The sequence below is a fragment of the Haliaeetus albicilla genome, chromosome 22, assembly GCF_947461875.1.
Source record: "Haliaeetus albicilla chromosome 22, bHalAlb1.1, whole genome shotgun sequence".
In the NCBI taxonomy this organism is placed as follows: domain Eukaryota; kingdom Metazoa; phylum Chordata; class Aves; order Accipitriformes; family Accipitridae; genus Haliaeetus; species Haliaeetus albicilla.
Genome location: NC_091504.1, coordinates 4,510,900 through 4,535,541, shown reverse-complemented (window position 1 = coordinate 4,535,541; position 24,642 = coordinate 4,510,900). Strand labels below are relative to the sequence as shown.

The 24,642-nt window shown below is 42.1% G+C and overlaps 1 protein-coding gene and 2 long non-coding RNA genes across 4 annotated transcripts in view; 2 read left to right on the top strand and 1 right to left on the bottom strand.

Annotated features, from left to right (window-relative positions):
• LOC138690402 (uncharacterized) overlaps positions 1-24,642 on the bottom strand; it is a 110,014-nt gene that overhangs the window by 7,710 nt on the left and 77,662 nt on the right. The gene's annotated exons all lie outside the window — the stretch shown is intronic.
• LOC138690403 (uncharacterized) overlaps positions 1-24,642 on the top strand; it is a 272,406-nt gene that overhangs the window by 247,393 nt on the left and 371 nt on the right. The gene's annotated exons all lie outside the window — the stretch shown is intronic.
• On the top strand, positions 3,701-21,647 carry LOC138690597 (poly(A) polymerase type 3-like). The gene is given in 20 exon segments (XM_069810649.1): positions 3,701-3,724; positions 3,986-4,134; positions 4,211-4,277; positions 4,950-5,031; positions 5,114-5,223; positions 6,456-6,509; positions 7,580-7,691; positions 8,379-8,468; positions 9,100-9,237; positions 9,394-9,636; positions 9,954-10,038; positions 10,447-10,500; positions 12,891-13,010; positions 13,350-13,459; positions 15,788-15,909; positions 16,001-16,170; positions 17,091-17,197; positions 17,274-17,512; positions 18,400-18,471; positions 20,674-21,647. Coding segments are annotated over 20 exon segments (2,187 nt in total). The 3' UTR covers positions 20,713-21,647.

Below are 24,642 nucleotides of genomic sequence, written 5' to 3'. Positions count from 1 at the left end.
AAGTGTTGGGGGTGAGGATGTGGAAGGCTAGTAGGAGGGTCAAGAAATGAGTGTAGTCTCAAATGAACAGAGAGCAGGGAGAAAAAGGCTTCAGTTGAGAACAAGAAGTGCTTGCCACCACGCTCCCGCTTCATTGGCTTTCCTCTTTAAAATGAGGGGAGAGAGAGTAACAAACCGTGACGCATGTGTGGGGGTTTCTTTAGAAGCTCAAATCGAGGCCGCCCGAACAGTGAACGTACCCAAAGGACTCGGGCCCCAACACTACCAGCATCAACACCAGTCTTTGTGCCTGTGCCTCCACCTTCCGTGTATCCTCCAGCACCCCATGCGCTTCCTCTTCCACTGGGGCTACCACCAAGCCCGTTTCCTCCTCAGTTTCCACCTGGTCAGCCTCCGTCTGCTGGGTACACTGTCCCCCCTCCAGGATATCCCCCATCTCCTGCAAACCTGTCATCAGGTTGGGTACCAACAGCAGTACCAACGGCTCATTCAAATACCAACCCAACAAGACAAGCACCTCCTTTATAGAGTCATATGTAGGGTTTAGGGTTATTCCATGCGGGGCCCGGATGATAGAACACCAATATGATGATTAAAGTCGCCAGTTTATTGAGCCTAGCTGATCATTCTTATACAATTCTCTAAGTTGTTTAGAAGCTTTGATTGGCTGCTGCATGCAAGCATTTGGTGTCCACGTGCACAAACATAAAATGTGATTGGTTATATCGATACTGTCCACGTGTATAAACATAAGATACAGTTAGTTATACTCGCTCTGTACACGCGCATAAACACAGGACATAATTGGCTATATTAACTAGAGCATGCGAAACTTGTCTCAGTCCAATTGGCCAAGATAAGCCCCTGAATTGAGGTTGTTGGTGCCAAGTTCCCTTTATCGTGGAATGTGCACCTGTGTTTTTCTAATTGGGATGTTTCTTCTTCTATCTTCTTGTTCTTATTCCAGCCTTCTAAAGGTGTCTGGAATGCTCTTGCGACCATGAGCTACTTTCAGGCCCAGTAACTAAGTTCCATATAATTGAACCCTACAGTCATAGAATCATTTAGGTTAGAAAAATTTGTCAGAGCCCCTGGTTTTAACGTAGTTATGCGTAAGGTTCTCTGTGCGTGTCTCGGCATTGCGTTGTCACCATAAGCTCGTAACGGCCTGCGGCTGGGTGCTGCTCTCAGGCTACCAACCCAGCTTCAAGGCAGAAAAAAAGGTGGCTTTCTCTGAATGCTGTTGTCGGGAACAAGGTGCTTTAGCTTGCCAGCAGGTGTCTGCAGGCTATTTTTAGCATGAGTTTGTGTGGTAGGAATGGGAGGTGTAGGTGGTTTTACTTCAGTGAAGGTCATGGGGTTTGGGGGTTTTCTTGGTTGGTTGGGTTTGGTTGGTTTGTTGCTTGGGGTTTTTTGGTTTGGTTTGGTTTGGTTTGTGCTATCAATTTTGGGGGTTCAGGAGCTAATTTCCAGTCATTCCTCCTCCCAAGTGGTGAGGGTGGAAAAGGCTGGAGTGATACATTTCTACCTGGCTGGAGGCAAGCCAACCTCATGAGTGGGAGAGACGCATTCACGGTGAAGGCTCATACACCGCCCTGATGGCTGAAGGCAACTCCCTGAACTGTAATAGTGTAAACTTATCCGTTGTCTCTCGGAGTATGCAGGAGAAATGGCTCGCAGCTTTGTGAAGCTATAAAGGAGCGATGAAACTTGGAACAAATCAGTTGAACTTCTTGTATAAAATTGGGATCTCTCGCAACAGAAGTATGTTGGAGGTGTTCCCTATGGTGGACAAATCATAGCAAGAGTTGGCAAAATATTAAACTGCCACAGACCTCTCATTTAAACAGAAGGCTGGTGGAGGAATAGGTAGTATGCCACGTATGCTACTTTGTCTCATAAGATCTCTTCTTTGTATGTGCCTGGCAGCCTGGTACAGTTGAGAGAGAGAGAAGGAAGGTTTTATGTCTTTAATTATTTATTTAATTAATTCTAAAAGGGGAACGAATTCTATTGGGCATAAGTCACTCTCTCAGTAAAACTTTCCAAGTGCCATTTTCCTCAACTTTTAAGGTGTGAGATCAAATTTTCAGTAATACATGCAAGCAACTGAAAAATATCTACTATTGACTAAAAGAATTGGCTCTTCGTAATATCAGATATATCTCATTGATATTGTCCTTTATGTCAGTCTCTAATTATAGCCTCTGTAGGAAGAATGGAGCAATGAAAGGCAGCTAGGTGGTGGCCTTCTGTACACTGGAAAGATCTTGGATGCTAGCAAAGTCTAGAAGCCATTCTTGTATTGTGCAAACTTTCTGAAGTGCAAGTTGTACGCTGCAAGTAATACGTAAAGCATGTAGGAAGTTGCTGCTGTAGGCGTTTTAATTTAGATGTAATGCACAGCAATTAAACATAGGCTTTCCTTCTGTATTTGTTATGAAAATGGTATCATAAGAAGGAAAATACGCATTAGGAATATTTTTACTTATGAAGTGGAAGTTGACAATGCCTATAAACAAGGCAAGGCAAATTAGGTCAGGGCCTAGTTACACTTGAAAGTAAACAGCCGTTCTGACTGGGGAGACTAGTTAATAGGACTACAGTCCTAATACCGCCCCCCACCCCCTCCAGCTTTTTGGAAAAGGCCTAGAAAAAAGTTTGAAAAATGAGCTCATAGAGAAGGGGGGTGGGGGAGCCCACTAGGTGACTAAAAGCTATGTCTCTAGTTGGACAAAGCTACTCTGCGAGAGAGAAATCCATCTTCCCTCAGTGGCAGAGTAAAGGCAACAATTAGAAATAAGGAGTTGTAATAAGCTATCTTTTTAAAATCAAGTGTTGAGGCTGTCCTTTGAGCATTTCCTCATCCCATTCCAGCCAAAGTGGGTCAGATACCTTAAATAGTTCTAAGCGTCTCTTGACTAACCCAGCTAAGATTTGGAGCTGTCCATTTGTGAAGTAGGAAAATAGCCGGTTTGAATAATGCCATCATTAATCCCTGTAGCCTTAGGGTCTGGATATGGACTCTTTGACAAGCACGATGAGTTGTAGACCTTTTTAATGTGTGTCCCCTTTTGCTACCAGTGTTTCTGTAGAGACCCTTGATCCATTAAGTACAGTTCTTACCTCCTGTGCCACTCCTTTCTCTCTCCTGGTTTCAGCTGGTAATGCTCTGCCTAACTGGGCAGTGAGCTAGCTAAAGCAGATTTGAGCACCTTCTACAAACAGAGCTTAACTTGTGCTGCTCTGCGTACATCTCTTGGATTTAGATTAAACCAGATGTATGTAGAGCTAAGCCTCTGAGCTATAAAAATGGAACGCTGTGTTAAGAGCACAAGGCTCTGCTAGCAACATTAGCTGCAGATTGGTTGATGTTTTCCTTCATCCTCTTCCATAGACAAAACCAAGGTAATGCTGAATTTACCGCAAAAACTCTGTTTAACAGACCACTTTGTCCTTGCTCTGCAATCAACTATAATGTCCTTTCAGAATCAGTAGAAGCACAGCAAATACATTGAACTAAAAGAAGCCAGTGTTAAATTGTCTTGTTTAATGTGATCAGGAAGCTGATGGGAATAACCTTAACTCAAAAGTGCTGTGAAACTGAAATGTGTCCAAAACTTGTGCTGTACGTAGTGTCACCCTTAGTGGATTTCAAACCTTTTCATTTCCTGGCGATCAGTTCTAACTGTCTAGCGCAATGCAAATAAGCTGTCTTCAGATGGTAGCAACTTGGATCTTTTCTTATATCCACAAGTGCTTTTTAAAGACGTAGTTTCTAAGTTAGGTCAAATTATCTAAAAACCATAAGCAGGATCTTTTTTCCCTCATTTATGTTAATGCTGGGCAAAAGGGCAGAAGCTGATTTGGAAACCTGTAAGCGGAAGGGTGTTTTGCAGTAAGGTGGTGGTGGTTGTTTTGCTGGTTTTTGTTTTTTTGTTTTGTGGAGTCTTTGGTATTTTATTTTCTCCCCCAGTACTCCTAGGCTGCAGACCAGCCTCCAAGGCACTATGGAATTACTTCTGCAATTAGCTTGGCTCCTCCTGCGGATATAGATTCCATTCATACTCAGAAGCTGCTTGAAGCGATGAAAGCATTGGGGGTATTGGAAGAGGAGGAAGAACTGAATCACAGGTATAACAAGACTGTAAAATTTGTTAATGTCCTGGGGGGTTTTTTAGGGCAAACTTAACATGAGTTTTCTTTACAGGCTGGTCATTCTTGGTAGACTGAATCACTTGGTCAAAGAATGGATTTCAGAACTTGGTGAGAGCAAGGTAAGGTTTTTTGATAGGTCCTTATCAAAACAGCTGAAGCCTTTTTGTTTCTTCCAAAGGCGATACTAACTAGGATTTATGCTAAAGTTCAACATTTAACTTCCTTCTTAAGTATCAAGGAGATCTGTAGTAAGAGCCATTGAAATAATGTATAAAAGATACTTCAGATGAAGACCTTCAAGTCCTTGGGGCACTGAACAAATTTGTGAAGTGGCTCTATCAGTTGACTTGTAGCGGTTAACAAAGCTGAAACAGGACATTGTGGGGGGAGATAGATGGTAACTGGGCAGTAAACTTGCCCCAGACAGCCTACAGCACTCAATCTAGTTTGAAATTATTACTCTAGACTTGCCTTTGGTATGGCTCTTAGATGGTGTTAATTTGTGTGGGTCTGCTGCAGGGAAGACTGATAATAGGTCTTAATTTGTTTAAATCGATGAAGCGACTGCTACATTACTCACCTTTTTTGTTGCTGTTGTTTGTGAGTTGCAAGCACTCCCTTCAGAAAAACAGTATCAGTCTATTAGACTAACAACTCAGTATGGGAGGGAGAAGACATTGTTTATGGAGGCTGTTGTAGTCTTCCTAAGTAACTTATATGCTAGTTAAACTTGCACGTAGGTCAACGTGTATCTTCTGTTCTCCAGAAAACTCTTTCTCTTCTACCCACAGAATCTTCCCCCTTCAGTAGTAGCAAATGGTGGTGGCAAAATATTTACGTTTGGTTCTTACAGGCTTGGAGTACACACTAAAGGTAAACTTTTGTTGTCTGGTCATAGTTGTAATGTTTGAAAGTGTCTTCCAACAGTAACAGAAGAAATGGCATCTCTTTGCAGGTGCTGACATAGATGTGGCTTGCGTTGCTCCTAGACATGTAGAAAGATCGGATTTCTTTCAGTCGTTCTTTGAAAAACTAAAACGTCAGGAGGAAATAAAAAAGCTAAGAGTAAGCAAGCTCTCTCCTTGATAGATTGTGCAACTCCGACAATAAGAATATTCCTGTTAAAGACTCCTATTGGTAGTGATTGTCTTACAGACCAAAATTAAAGAGGGACTTGTTTCTGAGCCCCTTGTAAAATACTGTCTACGCAGCAGGAAAGTGTTGAAGTCAAGCTTTTGGTTCCCTTCCCCAATGACTGTACGTCCAATGAGAATCTCTGTGGTTCACTTCTCCCCTACCCACGGTTTGGGAATGAGTGGGCTATAGTATCCAAAAGCAAGGTTGTCCCTAGGAGCCTTGCTTTCATCTTAGCTGTAGCAAGGGGCTTGGCAAGAAGGTAACTGCATGCAGGTAGAGGAAGGGGCAGCCTGAGAGCTAAGGAAGTTGAATGTGATGTGGAAAGGTTTCTGTCAGTACCTTTGCCATGGTGTTCCTCTGGGTGTACTTTAGGACCTCTAATTCATTCTTCTCTGGTCCTGTTCTTCTCTGGCTACTCAGCCTGAGACTTTGTAGAGGAGAAGCACAGTCAGCTTTGCATAAAGTCAATAGGAGCTGTGCTGTGAATATACAAAACTGCCTTGTAAAATGACCCTCCGGTGCACATGTTGTGTACCTTGCGTATAGAACCGAACTCCTGAGAAGTGTTTCTCTCTGCCTGGTCTTCCTTGTGCAGACATTTTGAAAGACTTCATATGCATAGCTAATGAGCCTTTGTTTAGGTGACCGAAGACAGACTCAGTGGGCTGTGGCACCTTTCTGACGAGTGGTCTGCAAAATTGAAAACTGTCCCATAAGGTAGCTGATAGCATCTCAGGCATGGTAGAAAATAAAAATACAGGAGGCTAGTGCGTGCTGTCAAACGCGGACAGAATTTCCTCGCTTTCTCTGGATGTTAACCAGTAGTAAGATAGCTACAGAAATCTCTTGCTTTTCTTCCTCACCACCAAGGTAAGTACCTTACAACCTCTGATACTGATGGCTCATTGTGCACTGTTTGTTCATTACAATACATGATCAGCCTCCAAATCTCTTGGCTAAATAACTTGTTAAAGCTAGTATTATACCATCTTAGTGCTTGCTATACTGCTTGCAGCTTAGGAACAATTCTTTTGGTTTGGAAGCAACTCAGTCTTTATACTGAGTAGTTAGCAGTGTAAATTCTGCATTTGATCGTAGTTCAGGAGAAACATTAAAGTAGTAAACCATGTTTTCTTACACAGTTACCCTCTCCTTTCCAGGCAGTTGAAGATGCATATGTACCAGTTGTCAAGTTTGAGTTTGATGGCATTGAGGTAAGCATTTGTTTATTTTTTTTTAAGTGAGTAAATTTTTTCTTGCTTTGGAATAGGATAACTTTTCCAGGGAGCTGTGACTGTGCTATATTGGACCGCAACGTATCCGAGGAGAAGACATTGCAGTAGAACGGGAGCTTATAGGAAAATAAGCCCCTAGGGAGCCTAGCAGGCATGGGAGCATCAGGGACATCTTTTTCTAGGCCTGTGCTGTAGACCAGGGTAGCCTGCTTGAATAGCATTTATCCCTAGGATCGTGCAGAGTGGGAGCAGAGGCGGTGTCCTTGCTAAGTCTTCTTAGCTCTGCCAAGCTAGGTACCTACAGAGGGATGTGTACAGTGTAGTTCACTGTACGAATCATGTGAGCAGACTAAATGTTTTGCTGCAGATCCAAAATGAAGTGGTCATGGGACAAACAATCTGGAAAAGGGAAAGTGAAAGTACTCATTTGCCTCCCGCCTAGGTTTGTCAGCTGCAGGAATCCAGCTATCTTGAATACATCCTATACAATGAATCAAGACCTGCCTGCTGTAGTACCTAAGCAAGTTACTGCTTGGTATCACTATCACGAAGAGATTTATTCAGTGACCTTTTTGTGGCCTTTATCTGGTACAGACTTTCACAGGATAATCTTCTTGCCTCAGACTGTACTAAAATCCAGATACTTCAGGATCAAAAGGGCTTACTGCATAAAGGAAATGCTCTCTCCTTTGCTGAAGGATAGTTGAGGTGACTGAACTTAAGTCTTAATTCTGTGAATAATTTTAAGTTCCCTTTTGATTGAAACTCTAAGTCTAGAGTAATCTTTTCCAACTTAAAATGCCCTCTTCCTTTCCCTAGCTTAAAAAGAAAGGGGTGATGCAGTGAAGGCTTTGTAAATAAAATTGGGAACTTCTAGAAATTGCATTGAGTCTTCTGGCAAATAAATCTCTTGGGAGATGTATCTATAGTCACATAATTCTAAATACAAATGTTAACCACTCTTTTTAGACTTGAGGAACTGTCCCCCACCAGTGTGCTGTTTGCAGACTGCGGGGCATTCTAACGGTTGGCACTTTTTTCCTCTTAAGATTGATCTCGTGTTTGCAAGACTGTCTGTGCCAACTGTTGCTGATAATCTTGATCTGAGAGACAACTCGTGTCTCAGAAGCCTGGATATAAGATGTATACGGAGCTTAAATGGTAAGCATATTTGCACATCTTTAACAAGAAAATGTTACTAAAGTTGGTATGGAATGCACGTTACACACCCCAGGTTTCTGTACAGGATGCAGAAACTGATCCCCTGTATACTTGAGATCTGAGGAGGTGGCGAGTGGGCTTAGATTTAGCTGTTTCAAGTTGTGTGTTTAGATAGACCTGTGTTTCATGTTTCTTTGATTGGGGTGTGTGTGGTGTTCCAGTTTGCCACAGAAACTGCTTCAGATGAATAGGTAGAGCACTTGATAGAGAAGAATGTGTGGTAGTTCATTAAAAAAAAAAAAGGATATTTAAAATACCTGAAGCCGAAGTTGCTCACTGTTTAACACGGACTGGTTTAATTGTTCCTGGCTGTTGAAGGAAACCTAGCTTTCGGAATCCTGTAGAAGGGCCTTATTGAAAATTGTTGGCTGTAGTCTAAAGTATGAAAAAGCTGTTGAGGGCACCGGTTACGTGAGGTGATACTGAATGTGTAACCTCTAATTTGTTATGTTATGTGTCTGTAAGGTTATGTGTAACCTCTGATTTTTAAGGTAATACAAAGCAAGTAATGCAAACTTGTTTTCATAGACTTGCAGGATAAACTGTAAGGTATTGATCCAGTATAGCACAGAACTGACTTGTACCTGCTACCAGGAAGTGCTGTACTTCAACTGTTTTTTCTTACAGGCTGCAGAGTTACTGATGAAATACTGCACCTAGTGCCAAATAAAGAGAACTTCCGGCTCACGCTCCGTGCAGTTAAACTGTGGGCAAAACGTGAGTGATGTGATTGTTTGTGATCTTTAAACTTTTCAGAGGCACCTCGTGCTGAAAAAACAATAGCGTTAGAAGTCCTTCATCTTTGGATAGCTGTTTAGATAACAGGTTTTAGTTCAAAACCTGTGTTTTGGTTTAGATTCAAGGACTGTCCGTGGGGTAGATTCTGTGTTTTTTTTAATGGGGGTAGAGTGGGGAGATGAGGGGAGTGCCTACAAGACAAGGTGCTGCATTGCTTACCAGGAACCTGACTAGAAAGGATAAAAATGCCCAGTGAGGTATAAAAGCTTGATAGATAAGGAATAAGAAAATACCGTTTGCGCATGTGACTAGAGCAAGTGCTAGAAGAATGGCAGAACCTTCTTCTTAAGGGAAGTTGGAGTGAAGCAGTAGCTGTAGCAGTGCAGGCAAATTTCAGAGTAGCAGTATTTTGGGAAGTGGTGTGGTACCGATTCTTTTTCTCATCGCTGTAAGGACCAACAGTTTTGGCCTCGTTGCACTGCAAAAATAACTGACTTGGAGGCTGAAGGGTGCTAGGTATTCTATAGATTGTGAAGGTGGTGCTGTAAATTTGAAGGACTATACTTGGGCATGGGAAGACTACAGGCTAAGGACAATGTCTGCATTGTAGGACGTGGCATTTACTCCAACGTGCTGGGATTTCTTGGTGGGGTTTCCTGTGCTGTGCTAGTAGCGAGAACGTGTCAACTCTACCCAAACGCTTTGGCTTCTACTCTGGTGAACAAGTTCTTCTTGTTTTTTTCAGAATGATAAGAGCTATTTATGACTATTTTGATTTGCGTAAAGCAGTAACACTTTCTGAGGTGGTTCTTTATGTAAGATTTAGACCAACACCATTCAGTCCTACCCTGAATTACATGGCAGAGTTTTAAATGGACGGTCAGTTCCTGGCTTTTCTTGTTTAGGGAGTGGCCAAGACCTGTATTGCTGAAACAACAGGAAGAGAGCAATCTTAAATTTGGAAGCCTTTAACCTTTCTTCTAAGCTAAGCTGCTGGTGCCGAGCACAATTGTTTTAACATCACAGGTGAACCCATCAGACCGATACCACGTAATGCCTATCATCACCCCAGCCTATCCGCAGCAGAACTCTACATACAACGTATCTACATCAACGCGAGCGGTAATGGTGGAGGAGTTCAGACACGGTAAAGTTCTTTCCATGCTTATTAACTGCTTAAAAGGTGTAATTCTTGCAATATGAAACCACATTACCTGACTTGGTTATATTCCGTGCGGTGTTGTGCCCTTTTAGGCAGAAGAGTTCTCTGGGAAGTATACCTGTTGCAGGCAACAAGGGACCAGTTTTACAATGAACTGTTGTAGTAGGCCTGTATTGTGTCAAGGGAATTCCTGCGTTTTGATCTGTCAATTGCTGTTCAAAACCTTTCTCTTATAAAGTTTCTATCATGCTCTGCTAGTCTTAAAGACAAAATGGTAGTAAGGTTTTCAACCTTAATTGTAGGTCTTGCAGTTACGAATGAGATTCTCCAAGGAAAATCAGACTGGTCAAAGCTCTTTGAACCACTGGACTTCTTTCAGAAATACAAGTATGTATGAAATCTGTTACCTGAACTTGAAATGATTGCCGTACTGGTTAGCATAGTGAGTTTTAGCTTGCAGTCGAAATACGAGATGGCATTGATATGTTTGTTTTTCAGAAGCTGGAGGTAGTCATAGGAATTTTGGTAAGGATAAGTAGAGGGAAGATAGAAAAACTGTTTGTGTTTTGCCACTGACACTGTTTTTATTAAAAAAAAATCAGCTCTGATACTCAGAAGGCAGCAGAACGCAATTCTGAAGGATGTAATCAGTTTTTCTTCAGTTAATACTGTGCTGCCTGCAGGATATACTGTGTCTTGTCTGGAAGTCATTTTCTATACATTTAAGGCAGTTTTGGTTTCATTTGAAGGAATATCAAGTCCTGAGCTAGGATGTTACTTTTTCTTTTCTTCTAGACATTATATTGTGCTGACTGCTAGTGCCTCTACTAAAGAGCATCACTTGGAGGGGTAAGTCTTGCTTTGAGTGTGGGTTCAATACATCATTGACGCTCAGTTCAGTGTTGCGCTTCATTTGGTTAATACAGTTCACAAAAATAAAGTATTTGACTGTGCAGCTAGGCATGGAATACAGTACGGAGTTAAGTAGGCAGTTCCTCAGCAAAACTAAAAGCTTTCTTGTGAAGGGAAGTTAGCATAAGTTATCTTGCTGTTTAAGAAGTTAACCTAAAGACCTAAGTCATGATGAGAAGGACCAAAGAGGGTTAGTGTGCGTATGCTCTGTGTCATCTGGAGAAGCAGATGCCAGGAGTCTAAGGAGACTACTTACCCAAGGCTACTTCAGTTAGGAAGATGTTCCTTGTTGCAGAGACTGAAGTAAATGGGGATTACTTGATGTCATCAGATGTGTAGTGGACACTGGAGAGCTTGATCTTTTACTGCCTTACAGAGCAGTGGTCTCCAAACTTTTGTGCACTCCTGTGAGCAAAACAACAACAAAAATAGTCATTTTTGAACACATAGTTGCGGTCTATATCTACTTCTTTGCAAGTTACGTACACATTACTGAAGCTCTAATCTTTTCTTCCTGGACCCAGTGGATTGTCTTGTGCACCCCCTGGGGTACGTCCCCCCCGACACTTTGAAGACAACTGTTGTAGAGCCTTAGAAGACTTGGTTTCATAGCTTTTTTACTGGATGTAATATTTAATTTAGGACTAGATTGCACTCAATGCTAAGTTGCTCTGGTTAGGTAGTCCGCCTGTTCCAGAGCCTACTTTTCTCCAGTGAAGTGAAACAAGGCTGTTTAATCGGGGTGAAACCTGACCGTCTGCACAGAGTACCTGAATGCTGATAAATAGTGTTTACTGAGCTTTAATCTAGTAGTGTGCTCAGGCATCTTGTGTTTAGTGCTGGAAATGATCATCTCAGCATGCTTGGTAGTGGATAGGTAAATTGCAGGAGTGCTGATCTACTTTGTGAAAGGTAATGTGAGAACCACTTCAACTGTGGTTAGAGAACATGACTGCTTCTGACATGGTATTTGTCACTGTCTCAAGGGAGACATGCCAATAATAACTTGTTGAACCTGTGTGAATGGGCTGACTAACTGTGAGTCTTGAAATAAGGGGAAACGGTGAGGAATTAAGGTACTGTAATGTGTGTGGTGTTCTTATTCTGAAGAAACGAGTGCTTTGCCTGCCTTGCTCAAGTAAGCAAGGAAAATAGCTGTGTGTACCAGACCCCTGTTCTGAGGACACTTTGGTTATACTTCAGGGTTTGGCTTGCAGTTTAAGGCAAATGATTTAATTCTTGTGCTACCTCTGAAAGACATCTTCTTTCCTGTTGAAAAATAGCTCTAGTAGGTAATACCTCTTACCTGAACTTGTTAATTTGTTCACTTAAAAATCGTGTCAGCTACAGCTTGATGTCAGTCACAGTTAGGTATGCAACAAGGAGTTATGGGCAGAGGGCTTAGAGCCAAATAGTTTTTAATGTGACATGTTTGAAGTGAAGAAGGCTTATTGTATCTCACAATAAAGATGAGGAAAGTTCTGGCTGCAGTAAAAGCTGACGTTTTTGCAGTGACAGAAATGGCAGCAAACGGGGCTTAGTTTTGCATCTGGGAAAATGAAAAGCAGAAGACAAACCTGCTTCCGTTTGCTCTAAGAACAAGTTTAGTTCACCAGCTCTTGAATGGATTTGGGAATAGATGGCACATCTCTGTTGTTCATCAACATAAGATACTTGTGAAGAACGTACAGAGTTCTGACTGCTTTCAAGGGTAGCAGTGTTTTAGGTAGAAGGGTAAAATGCCAGTACTTCAATAGCCTTTGTGGTCATGATACATTTCTTGGGTAAGTCTCTGATGAGACTGTGTTGACTGGATCGTTTGTTTATTAAAGGAACTGTATTCTTCAGTTTGGCTGGAAGAGGGTAAACTCTTTTCACAGGTCAATCTGCAGGAAGAATAGCATCTTTACTCAGGTGTAATGGAAGAGTTGTGCTCGAGCCTTTTCTAAACGGTTGTTCTCCCTGATCTTTGGGGTAAAAAAGAAGTTTTGCTGCACTTCAAAATGCAGCCAGAGGTGCTGGGAATCTGCTTCTTGTTGATATTTTCATCATAGGTTATATGTTGAAGTGTTGTGTCTGACCTGTTAAGAGTACAAGTTAAACTTACTTACTGCCTCTGTCTTTGGAAACTTTGAAGCTCCAATGTCCCTGGAAACATCTCCAGCTCCAGTGTGTGTGATATAAATATCTAGTGTCTGCTCAGCTGAATGAAACTTACTACTTACTGACTGGTTAGCATTTTTGTATTAGCATTGTGTTATAAGAAAGCATATAACTACTGTGCTGGATACAGTCAAAAATGAGTAAATGTCTCTTGTTCTTATCAGGATTGGCCTTGTGGAATCTAAAATTCGTGTGCTGGTTGGAAACTTGGAGAGGAATGAATTTATATCTATTGCACATGTAAAGCCACAGTCTTTCCCTGGCAGCCGAGAACTTTGTAAACAGTGAGTTTCATTACTTTTCTGAACTGGAGTGTGGCTGATGTATTGTACCTTGTTTATATCCCTTCACCTCAGCTTACCTGTGAGAGATGCTCAGTTACGTACCTACTGTTTTGTAGGTACGACGTCTGACAGGCAAGGTTCTGAGCATGTAGGATCTTTTTAAAGAAGGGAGAACTTGAGGGAGGAGTTCTCGGAGAACTTGAGTATGGGCTGACTCCAATCTTTAGCTGCTGCGTACAACTAAACTGTTTTGCTTAATCCCTTCTTGAGAGTAGATACTAGCACCCAAATAACTGGCATCTGTGCATAAATGATAGATTTGTGACTCTGTCTTTTTAGGAGTGGATATGTGTCAATGTGGTTTCTTGGAATCGTGTTTAGGAAAGTGGAAAATGCAGAAAGTGTTAACGTTGATTTAACGTGTGTTATACAGTCATTCAAGGATACAGGTAAGCCTCTATTTTGCTCTAGTCTCGTAGGGTTTCATTTTTTTATACTAGTGTAAGTTGCTTCGCAAAGTGAATTGTGCTTCCTTCTGGTATTAGCTATTAGCTATTTCTGTAGAGCGTGACACGTAGAAGATTAGCCTTAGAAACATACTATTTTGACGCTTTGGCAATGTAAGTCCACCTTGAAACAAAAGTGTGTACTACGGTCCTATATACCATATCCCATATGTGAAATAACAGTTCTGCAGGTCATAGTAAACGATCAGAAAGGAACTGCGATTCCTGAAGTGGACAGTCGGATGTGAAGCCAGGAGAGAGATGTCCATTTACTGGGTGTAGCTACACTTGTCAAAAGCAGTTGTCAGTTGCTGAACTTTGGAAGTGGGAATTAACTGTATCAGGCTCTAAAATAAGTTGTGAATGCCTGTTGACAGTATTGTTTCCAAAAGAACAGTTTGTGTATGATACCATCCCAGAACTTTGAAAGGCAGTGAGTGGTCGCATCGTAACGACATGCAGTCTTGCACGTCAAGCTCCATGTTCATCTTACTTTATTCCTTTTGATAGATGCAGAAATAAAGTAATATCGCAAGCGTTGTTAGATAATGCTAGAATAAAGGGGTTTGGGGCTGAGCAGTCGTCTGAAAGTATAGGTCTTTTCCACAGTCTGTTTACTTCTTCCCAAGCTGACTGCTCTTGTGCCTTTCAGAAGTGCACGTGTGCTGTGAGGCTCATGCCTTGCTATCATAATGACAAACTAAGGAAATCGGGTTACTCTTCTGAAGTGACAAGTGTGTTTGGACAAAAAGTTCTAAACAGTGCACTCCTTTAAACTCTTCATCAGTGCAAACAAACATTTCTCCATGGTACCAGCGTGAGCTGTGTGTTGTGTTGCTCAGACAACATGAGTAAATGCAGTAAAAGCGGACCTTCTTTTTAGCTCACGCTTTGGGATATGAGAAAAGCACAGAAAATAGGCATCAAAACGCTTGTCTGAGTTTCAGGCCAGGTGGGGTGACTTCCTCAGACTTGCACTGTTACCCGAACTGATGCTTGTCTTGTACGTTACATCCAGTGGCACTGTGTTTGAATGTTGTGGCAAATGTAAATCACGTCAACAAGGTTCGTGTACTGCTGAGAGGCTAGAACTAATGTTAAATCCTGTATTTCTGTGCACAGACTTGATTAGCAGAGCTGTGCGCTCTCAGTTTAGTGAAGCACAGCCTATCGTATGTTTCAGATATAGGGTTTGAACGCAGAGAGGTTGGCCAGAAAAGGTATTTCTTGAGAGGTGTGATATCCTTTGGCAAATGTGGGAGTGACCAGTAGTTACGTGCAAGAAAGCTTTTATCATGTGCCTTGACTTTGAGAGAATATTTTTAGAGGGCAAAGTTGATGGGCTCAAGAGTATAAGGCTCACAGTTTGGAAGGCTTTTGTTAAATGAACTTTATCTCACTTTTCCATAAAAACATTATTGAATTTACTTTGAAGCAACTGTTCCTGCTGGTGTGAATGTTCATATTTGTGCTTTTATTTCACTTCTAGATCTCCTGCAGAAAGACTTGCTGTAAGCCTTTTTGTTTGGGTTGCGTGTCCTTCCTTTGATTCCCACTCTGTATGCTAGTAAGCTGACTTTCCAGCTATGCTCACGACAGGCTTGTTAAACTTGTCTAAATGTGCCTTAATTCTGTAAAAACTGCTGTGCTAGTATAGCGTTTTTTAGTTGCATGAAAGGTTGTTTGCAGGCACTTAAGAAGAACTGGTTTAAATTGTAGTGGTTCTGATAAGTCAGATGTCCTTCAAATCCAGTCTGTCTTGGACAGGTAGAGTTTTAACACCTAAATTACTGAAAAGTTGTATGATGGTACAGGACTGTTAGGAAAAAAACGCACAATCGCCACTGTAAATATCAAATAAACAAAACTAGTCTGAATCTTGAGTAAGGTGTCTGTTCTCTCATCAGCTGAGCACAATTGGGTTGATTCAGAAAGTCATCGAGATCTATCTTCAACCAGACAACTAAGGGTTAAGGAGTATGATCTCCTTCAGGTTAAAATCAGCTCAGAGGTGAGCTGCATGACTAGCAAACCACAGCTGTAACTGAGCACATAAATGCATGTTTGAACTTAAAATAGCTGTTATGTATCTGGTCTGTACTGGATGTGAAATGGGCATCTGGGGTCACTTTCATCTTGAGACAACTTCTTGTTCTTTGTTTGGGCTGGGCAGACTTCAAGGCTTGCTGTTTCTAACAAAACCATGTGTAACTTTGACAAATACCCAACGCAAACATTCCCACTAAGCTACAACACTAAATTTCCTGTTAGTTTACAGCCAGGCTAACTACCTCAGTGTGCTAAAGGAAGGTATGAAGATCGAGGCAGCTCATGTGAAGAGAAAGCACCTCCACCATTTTTTGCCTGCAGAAACCTTACAGAAAAGAAAGAAGGTATAATAAAAATTGGGCTCTTCTGGCAATATTTTTTTTTTTGCTTTAATAATTACTTGAAGACTGCATTATTTTGATGTTGTTGTTTCAGCAAAGCATGCCAGGTACTAGTCAAAATGCTGGTGGGCTTCAGCGCAAAAGGACTTCTTCAGATGGAAGCTGTTTGGACAGTTCCAGAGACACGGGCTCCAGAACACCAGATAATTCCTCTTTGTTACATAAGATTTCTAAAGTGGACACCTCTACAGCCGAGAGAGAAAGGTTAGCACCATAACCTTAAAGCTGTGAAGAAGCTGCTTTTTAACTGACTCGCGATGTGAATGAGGTCTAGGATTTCTTGTTTGAATCTGTGTTGTTCATAAGCATGTGGAGGGCTCTAATGGCTTCAGGAACAAAGCTGTCATCTCCTTTGGGCACGTGGGGGGAGGCAGGTTAAAGAAATCCTTGAAAAAATGAATTTAATGTACAAGAAGACATGTCAGAAGAAAGGAGAAGTGGATACCGGAGGAATTATTTGGTCTTGAATGTAGATCCCCTTGGGCTAGTGTGTAACTTGAAGCTGGAGTGTTTTTTACGTAGGTAATTTTGTTCCTTCTAACAAAAAGTATGGTTAATGCCAAGCAGTATGATGTTCTACTGAAGTGCTGATCTTGATCACAGCAACACTAGAGCTGCTGCTGCCTTGGTGCAGCAGTATGAGAACTCGGGCAGTAAAAGTGTGTGTCACTTCCTGGGAGGTCTGCTTGTTCATGAGCTACTTCAGCCCAGGAGGAATATGTAATCTTGAGAGTAATAGCCCAAGAGTACCAAATGTGTAATGCCTGCTGTGTTCAGACCATTTGGTACTGTAGGAGTAGCATTAAAAATAAAATAAAATGGGATGCCTGTATGGGTAGAGCAGATACATTCATGAAAAGCAGTACAGAGTGCTGGATATACTAAGCTGGAAGACAGTACAAGTACATAGAGACTGACTAAAGAAAACGCTGAAGTTTAAATTTGCGGTCTGAAGTTCAGCAAAATGAAGATCTCGTGCTAGTTTGCCTGTGAGTTTGTTGTTTGGTAGAGCTGTTACAATGAGCTAAGAAGACACACATGTGTCTTGCATGGGCTTTCTGGAAAGGAAATGTGTAGTATTTTACAAACGAGCATTTTATAACTCTAGCATCTGACTCTTACAGAAATGCTGTGTACCAGAAATCTAACGGTGCTAACAAGAGAGAGAAGCTACCTCGTGTAGCTGTGCCATCAGTGTCTAAGGGACTCTCCATTCCTGTTCCTGATTCAAGTATGTATTGACGTAGTGGGTGGAATGCAGTCTTTAATTTCATGGCTGAACTCTAGAAGCGCGGTGTCTCTTACAGAAGTGGAGGCTACAGTTGCAATAAGAACATTGGGACCTCCAGTTGGTAGCACCATTCCAGGACGTAACACAGCTTCTCAACCAGGAGCACGTTTTGTCCAAGGACAGCATGAATTAAGTGGGACTCGAATTACAGTTCCTAAGAACACTGCACCTAAACGACCTTATTCAGTGACCACTGAAGGACCTCATTCACCTCCATCAGAAGAACGCCCCAAAACACTAGCAGACGGAGAAAAGGTAAGGAAGGGGGGCTAGGCCAGGGAGGGTTTGAAGTAGAATTAATTCTTGATGTACAATGAATGACATAACTGAGAAGAAATGCATATATGCATCCCCAGTGGATTCAGGAATCTAAATTTAAGCATAATGCTAGTTTTACTAGGATGTAGGTGTGAGAAATTGTCTTGAACATACTGTATAGCTATTAAACATTTATTTTTTTTCCCAAGATCTGGCACTAGTGACTGTTTTTGGTCTGGTGGCAGGCTCTCCAAATACTACTGTACTTGTATATTACTGCACTGACCGATTGCTCAATGAACTGGAAGCAGTTCTTAATTCAGAAAAAAACCCCAAATCTCAGAAGGAAGAGGATATGAATCTTATAAATGTAGATGTATGAGCTAATCTTGTTCTGGCAGATGATTTTTGAATGCCTCTTGATAGTTTTGCTGCTTTAGAAATCAGCAGCCTACTCAACAGGTTGTCCACTGCTGAAATGACCGTGTGGAGTTGCTTGTGAAATCTTGTTTTTGTGGAAGCTTTTGATTAATGCTTGATTTGTTTTCTTGCTATACATAACTCTCCTTAAACAGCTGTTTGTGTGGCTTGACCTCTGATTTGAGGCACAGAACAACTAGAAGAAACTCAATTTTGACACTCGTAAAGAATCAGCTTGCAGAACTGTTACCTACTATTGAATACTTCAGGTACAGAGTTCAAGGTTTGGGTAGTACGACTTCTTGCGAGGCTTGAGATTCCTGTGTGGTAAGGGTAGTGTTGTCTAAATGTTGTTTTAAGGATGGCCACTAATACGTTTAATGTGTTGACTGGAAGCTGTACTCAAATATGAAGGTAACTTCAGTATAGCAATTATTTTGAGTCTGTGTGTTCTGTTCTTCTAGTTAACTGGCCAGGATTCAGCATTCAAAGGCGGTGGCAATCCAGAAGATGTCAGCAGCAGATCTACAGACAATGTAATTGGGAAGGGGTTTTACTCAGTGGGCTAACTGAAAAGCTGAATGGACTCTTCTAGTGCCTAGACTACCTCACATCAATACTCTACGCGTTTATTGATGTAAACAAAAATATGCTTTTTAGTTTAACTTTTTTCAGTCTTCATTTCCCAAATATATTCTTGTAAGAGTTATCCCTATTAGTCTTTTTAAAAGTCTTGACTGTCACTAGCTGAAACAGCTTTGGAAAAGGCCACAAAAACCAAGCTGCCCTGTGACTTGGATTCAGAATGTATGTAAACAGGTTAAGTAGTTACTGCAACCACGTTGTGGTTTCAAGTGTGTATGAACGTGCTTGTATTCATTTGTGCTTTCCTAGTGCATGTGCATATATTGTTCTTGTCTTAAACTATTTTCCCGTTTGGCACATACACTCCTGGTCATCTATCACAATGGTGCTCAGCTTCCTCAGCTAGCAGCTGTCCCCTGCCTAACACGGCCACGCGCTACACAAGTATTGCCTCCCATGGAGGCCCATAAATAATTGACGTATTGAAGACAATGCAGCAGAGGATGCTACCAAGGTATGGAGATGATAGACGTGTCCCATGCCGTTGTATCTGATTTTTGTCTTGAGACTGCTCCAGCATGAGACTTGAGGGCTTTTTTGTTGTCGCTGGGTAGGAAAGCTAAACTCAGAACACACAGCTGAAGATGTACTTAAACATTGCAATAGCCAAGGCTGTTGTGACACTGCTACCCACCTGCAAGGTAGAGTCTTGAAAGGAATTGGCATGCAGAGAGTGTTTTCAGATAAACCCTGAAAGCTGTTCTACGTGGTTACATGAAAACTTGTAGTAGTCTGAAGTTCCAGTTCTGTAAACCGGTAACACTGCTTACCCAGTTAAGTGCATGAGGGTTTTTTGAGGGGTGGGGAGAAGTTCTGATCCTATGAAAGAAATGTTGTGCTATCTCTTTATTGTAATTTCTTTATAACTTGGTGTTTTTGTAAATGAAGTTGTATGTTTTTCCAGAGTATTTTCGTATGTACTGTAAAATACTGTCTTCCAAAAATAATTTTGGTTGGTTTGTTTGTTTGTTTGTTTTTTAATGCACGTGGGATCTGCTTAAAAACCCCAAACAAGTAAACCAAATGTAAGGCGGGCAGGGCAGTGCCACAAAAAGTATGATGTTCTACAAAATGGTGATGTCATGGTAGAGTAAATTTGAGGAGACTAGGAACACTGCTTTCCTGCTTCTAGTATTTCCAGGTTTTGAATTCACACCCTCTGAATAGTGCAGCTTGCAAACTGCGTTGACAGCTGAAGTCCCAGTTTGCTGTGCGGACAACAGATACCCCTGACTTCTTTTAAAATTAGTTGCTTGGCTTAAACCGCAATTCTGAGCTCTGATCATCTTAAGCATCCACCTCAAACCCTAGTGACAAGACCGAAGGGGCATGTAGCTATCTTGCACGGCCTTCATTCTCCAGCATTCCCCCTACTGCTGGTATTCCAGACTTGTGGAGAAAGCATGACCATGACCATATACTTACCTTTTTTCCTTATTACCTCTGGTTTCCAGCTTGCTTCAAGTGCAATTCATCTCTTAGAAAATGTGCCTTAGTGGGTTTGAGAGGTCTTATTCCTCCTCCTCCCCTCGAAAAAACCCCAAAACTTAAGAGTGCAAGGCTTAGGTTTACTCACAGGTTAAAATTAAGAAAGAGAACCCATGTTACTTAAGTGGCTTTTAGCAGAGCTACACCTTGAGTTTATAAAATGGTTACCTTGGTTTTGTGACCTGTGTTAAAACCATGGTCTTTCAATACTGTCAGGTCTGTGTACTAGTTACAGTAGGTATACAACTTCAGCACTTGTGTAAATAAAACTCCATCGTGAATTTGAGGGAATTAAAGCTGAAGTAGGTGATAAGATAAACAGCAAAGCAACTATGAAAAGTGTTTTGTAATGGTCTACAAGCCTGTAATATTACCATGCTTTTAAACAAATTCTTCCACTTGAATATTCCAAGACTGTTAAAGGCTGTTGTGCCCTTAACCTCTAGTCAGCACATGCATTTCTGCAGCTGGTCTCAAACTAACCTGGCTAATTGATATCAAAGTATATGCCTTTACATGGATTTTTTTTTTAACTCTTGCTTTGCAGAAGTATCTTCTAATTGTGCTTTGTTGTTGTTGTTGTTTTTATCCCCCCTCACTCTTAGGGTGTTAAGAAGAAGTTTAGGAAGAAGTCAGGTTACTAGTTTCCTGGACTTGATCCAGCATAGGTCAGATTACACGCTTTAATCTACCCTGACTCAACGCTTGGCCCCGTGCAGAGTGATGTTGCTGTTCTGGAGTTTCCCTGGCTATTGCAGAGGTTGGATGCTGCCCCAGCACTGTGCAGATTAGATTACAGCTGTTTTAAATAAAGTTCAAACTGCACCAATTCAACTGAAATGTTTTCCTTTGTTTATGGAGCAAGTCTTCTGTCAAAGTGATTGAAAGGCAAGTTCCTCATGCATAAAGACTCCTCTCCCTACAATCCACAGAAGGAAACAACCCAAGCTAGAGACAATATTGCCAAGCGTGGTTCCTGTCCTTTAGGGTGAATCCTTCCAGCAGGCTTTCATATGCTCTGGGAAACATATGCGGTTATAACTTTGCAGCTGCTGTTGACTCTAGCAGTCCTGTCTGAATCTGGTCCAGCGTAGGTCACCAAGAGTCAGTGCTAGAAGAAGCACCTCTTAGCTGTTACCAATTGCATCATCACATCACTTCCTGGCATAGTGTCTTATCACTGATCATCTGGGGACAGAGGTTTTTAGTCATTTGCCAGATGGAGCTGGTAGTAGGGCAAGTTCTTTCTGGAATACCTGAAGGAGAGAAAAGCTGTATGTGGCCTTCTTTCTCATTTTTGTTTTTACTGAAAAGTAAAGCAATCGGTGCTAGCTTTGCAAGATCCTCAGGGTTATCGACAAACCCCAAGTAAGTAAATGCCTAAACTAAAACAAAACCCAGTAACAAACGCATTGTTTTCTCTTGCTTCTACCACAATACATCCCCCTAAGACCCTAAACCCAATACTGAATGTATTTAATTGTGATCGTGCTGAAGACAAGATGACCAGAGCCAGAAAATATCTTGGACTTGAAGGTGAGGGAGGCTCCTTGATACCAGACTTCCTGCAGACTTTGCTGTTTTCTGTCTGCTTTCTTAGCTGGTTGCTCTGTGTGTGGGGCTTGGAGGTCCAGCTGGAGGGGGTGAGGGATGCATGATCAATCTCCTTAAAGAGGAGCAGCTCTGCATTGAAATTGTGTACGGTTAGTAACTTTGAGCAGGACGTTCCATTGCAGGAATTAACCTCTCCTGTGGTTTTACTTGTTAGGTCTAAGCAAAGAAGTGGTTCATGTGAAGTCACCTCCGCTTCTGCTGTTGCAATGGAGATGTCCCTGTAGAAACTAGAGAGAGCAAGTAATAGAGGGGTTGGGGGGACCAGCCGCAGCCCCCTGCTTCCTGGCCAGCTCTGCTGTTGCTCTGCCTTTCGTCGAGTGCTGCGGGGCCAGGTTGGACTAAGCAGAGTCCAGTGGGGTGTTTTCCGAGAAGGAGGCGAGCGGTGGGCTGTTGAGCACTGCCTGCTGCCTCCTAGCATGCTGGTCAGCGTGGACTCTCTCCCCTTCCCTGCGCCTGAGGGTTTCTTCAGCCACCATCTACCCCTGGGGTGCCCAGCTCCGAGCGTGGCCCGCGGGCTCGGGGCTCCAGGCTGCTGGACCTTGTGTAGTTCCTGGGGGGGCTCTTGGCAAAACGGTAGCCTGGGGGCTGATGCTTACCTTGTTGCAGAAGATGCAGCCTGTTGAGCTTTTGGCTGTCTGACCTTCAGGAAAGGGCTAGAAATCAAGAAAATCAGACTGGGACTGCTTGTCCTTGGGCAGTTCCTCTTTGCTGGGAAGACCCTGTCTGAATCCCCTGCTCTCTTCACCCAATCTTGTTTCTTACTCACACCTCATCTCTCCTCGTTTTGGCTGACCTCAGACTCTTGCCCGTCTTCCTTTCTCACCCCAATCCGTCTTTGCTTCCTCTGCATTTGAACCTCCATTCTGTGCTGATGGAGTGAAAATCCCAGGAATCCTGAAACCAGAGGAGAGCTAACCTACCCTGTTTTGGTTTTAGTGTGTGGCAGCCTGGCAATCAGCCACCTGCTGCGGGGACCATCCAGCTCACTCTCTGCAGGACGTGCAATGGAGAGAAAGCTGCAAAATTTGGCTACTAAGCAAGTCTGGCAAGCCTGGGTAAGTTCAGTCTTTTCCAAGGTTCAAGACGTGCCCAGATACGTGCGTGTTTCCAAAGGACGAGCAGAAAGTCCAAGAGTGACACCAGCATAGCCTCTGTGCTAAATTTATGTCCCTGTTTCTGAAATGTGGAGAAGTTAAGACTTTCTAAACGAAAGTTTTGAAAATTCTTTGAATCTAATTGAAGCAGCCTGTGTTCCTCATGATCATTCTTAGCAAGGAGTTGTTTCTGTTGTGTTTTTCCTGAAAATCAGCTGGAGGCCCGCTATAGGTAATCTTACACCAAAGAAAAGTTTCTGGCAAACTTGGAGTAACTGTACATGTGGCCTTAAAATAGGATGTGTTGACTAGCCATAACCTACAAAGTACCTACTTGCTACAGCATTAACTAAAGCTAGAAAATGCTGTAATTTATTTTGTCCCTGCAGTTGTAGTTCCGCTCCATTTTTCCTGTGCGCTCCCTTGGCAAGAACAGAACGTTATCATAAACGCCGTAGCCAAGTGCATGCACACAAGGAAGAAAAGCTGAGGTTTTGTGAATCACTTGACGTAGCAGTGCTTGGCTGTATGCCTTCAGCACTGCTTTAGTGTCTTTGTTGCGATTTTTGTCAGGCTGTCTTTCCTCTCTTACTTCTTTGATATTGAATTTACATCTTATTATGTACAGCCTTTGCTACTACTTGAGCAGAAGGGCGTAAACCTGTCGTTGTGAGCAATGCAACAGAGATTTCTGATTACTAAGCTAAAGAAGTAACAGCTATTTTAAGTTACATATCTTCTGCTCTCCCAAATGAGGCACGCATTAGACTGTCAGGAAACTGAAAGTTGGTCCTGCTTCTGGTTAGTATATACAAAACCAAAAGTCTAAGTATTTCTGGCAAGAGTTGTAAGTGGTCATTACATTCACTTCTGGTTTTGTCTAGATGGTATAGCATAGGTTAATTTTCCCCACTCATTTTGAGTGTTTTTGCAGGTCTTTGCCACGACTGTATCTTTTCCGCTATGTAGGATAACAGCTGTTGGTACAGTCTGTAAAGCAACCCAGCGCAGGTTTTGTTCAATACATTTATAATTTACCAAAAAATAAAATAAACCAAGTGGAAGCTTTGCCTGTAAGAGAGGTGTGTGGCTGGGTTTTTGACTCTTAACTGTGTTGCTATGAATGTATTATTGCATGTCCCCAAATTTAATAAAGGTAGTCTTGTAATCAAAGCTTGTTCAATGCAGTGAACAAGCACAATGAGCGTGCTTCCAGGGCCTAAGAATGAGCTATTGCTTAATGAGTTGCTTAAAGCCCCTCAAATAAAAGTGGACGAAACACTCAGTTGAGGGAAGTTGTCATACCCCTTCTCTCCAGCTTTAGGAGTGCAAATCTTCCTCGATTTCTGGAACAAAGCTGTTGATCAGTCTCTGCTGCTTGAGCGTATTGTGAGCAAAGATGGAGACCCTCTTGTAAAGGGAGCCACAGAGAATTCTGGCTCCCCTCCGTCTTACTGAGCCCAAACAGGAATTTAGGAAGATCCCAAACTTGTGTTCATAAAGCACTGCTGTGCACACTGCATTAGAAAGCTCTGGGTTGGAAGACAGCCAGTATCTTCATCCCTCGCTGGAGATTCCAGCTTCATCAGGTGTGGTGAGTCAACTCTCTGTATATAGCTCAGGAGCCAAACACTCTGTTCAAGGGAGAAAAAAATAACACTACATTTATTTACCCCTGGGTTTTGTTCTTTCAAATTAATTACAGGGATGTTTATGAGGCAGGGTTGTTGACCACACAAATATAGGTTGTTCATAATAATACATATAGTCTGGGAGAAACTGTAATTGCCATGCTAAATATAATTTATTCTGTGGTTCCCTTCAGCTATATATTTAATTTTATTTTTCCATTCTTCTTCGAGGGGC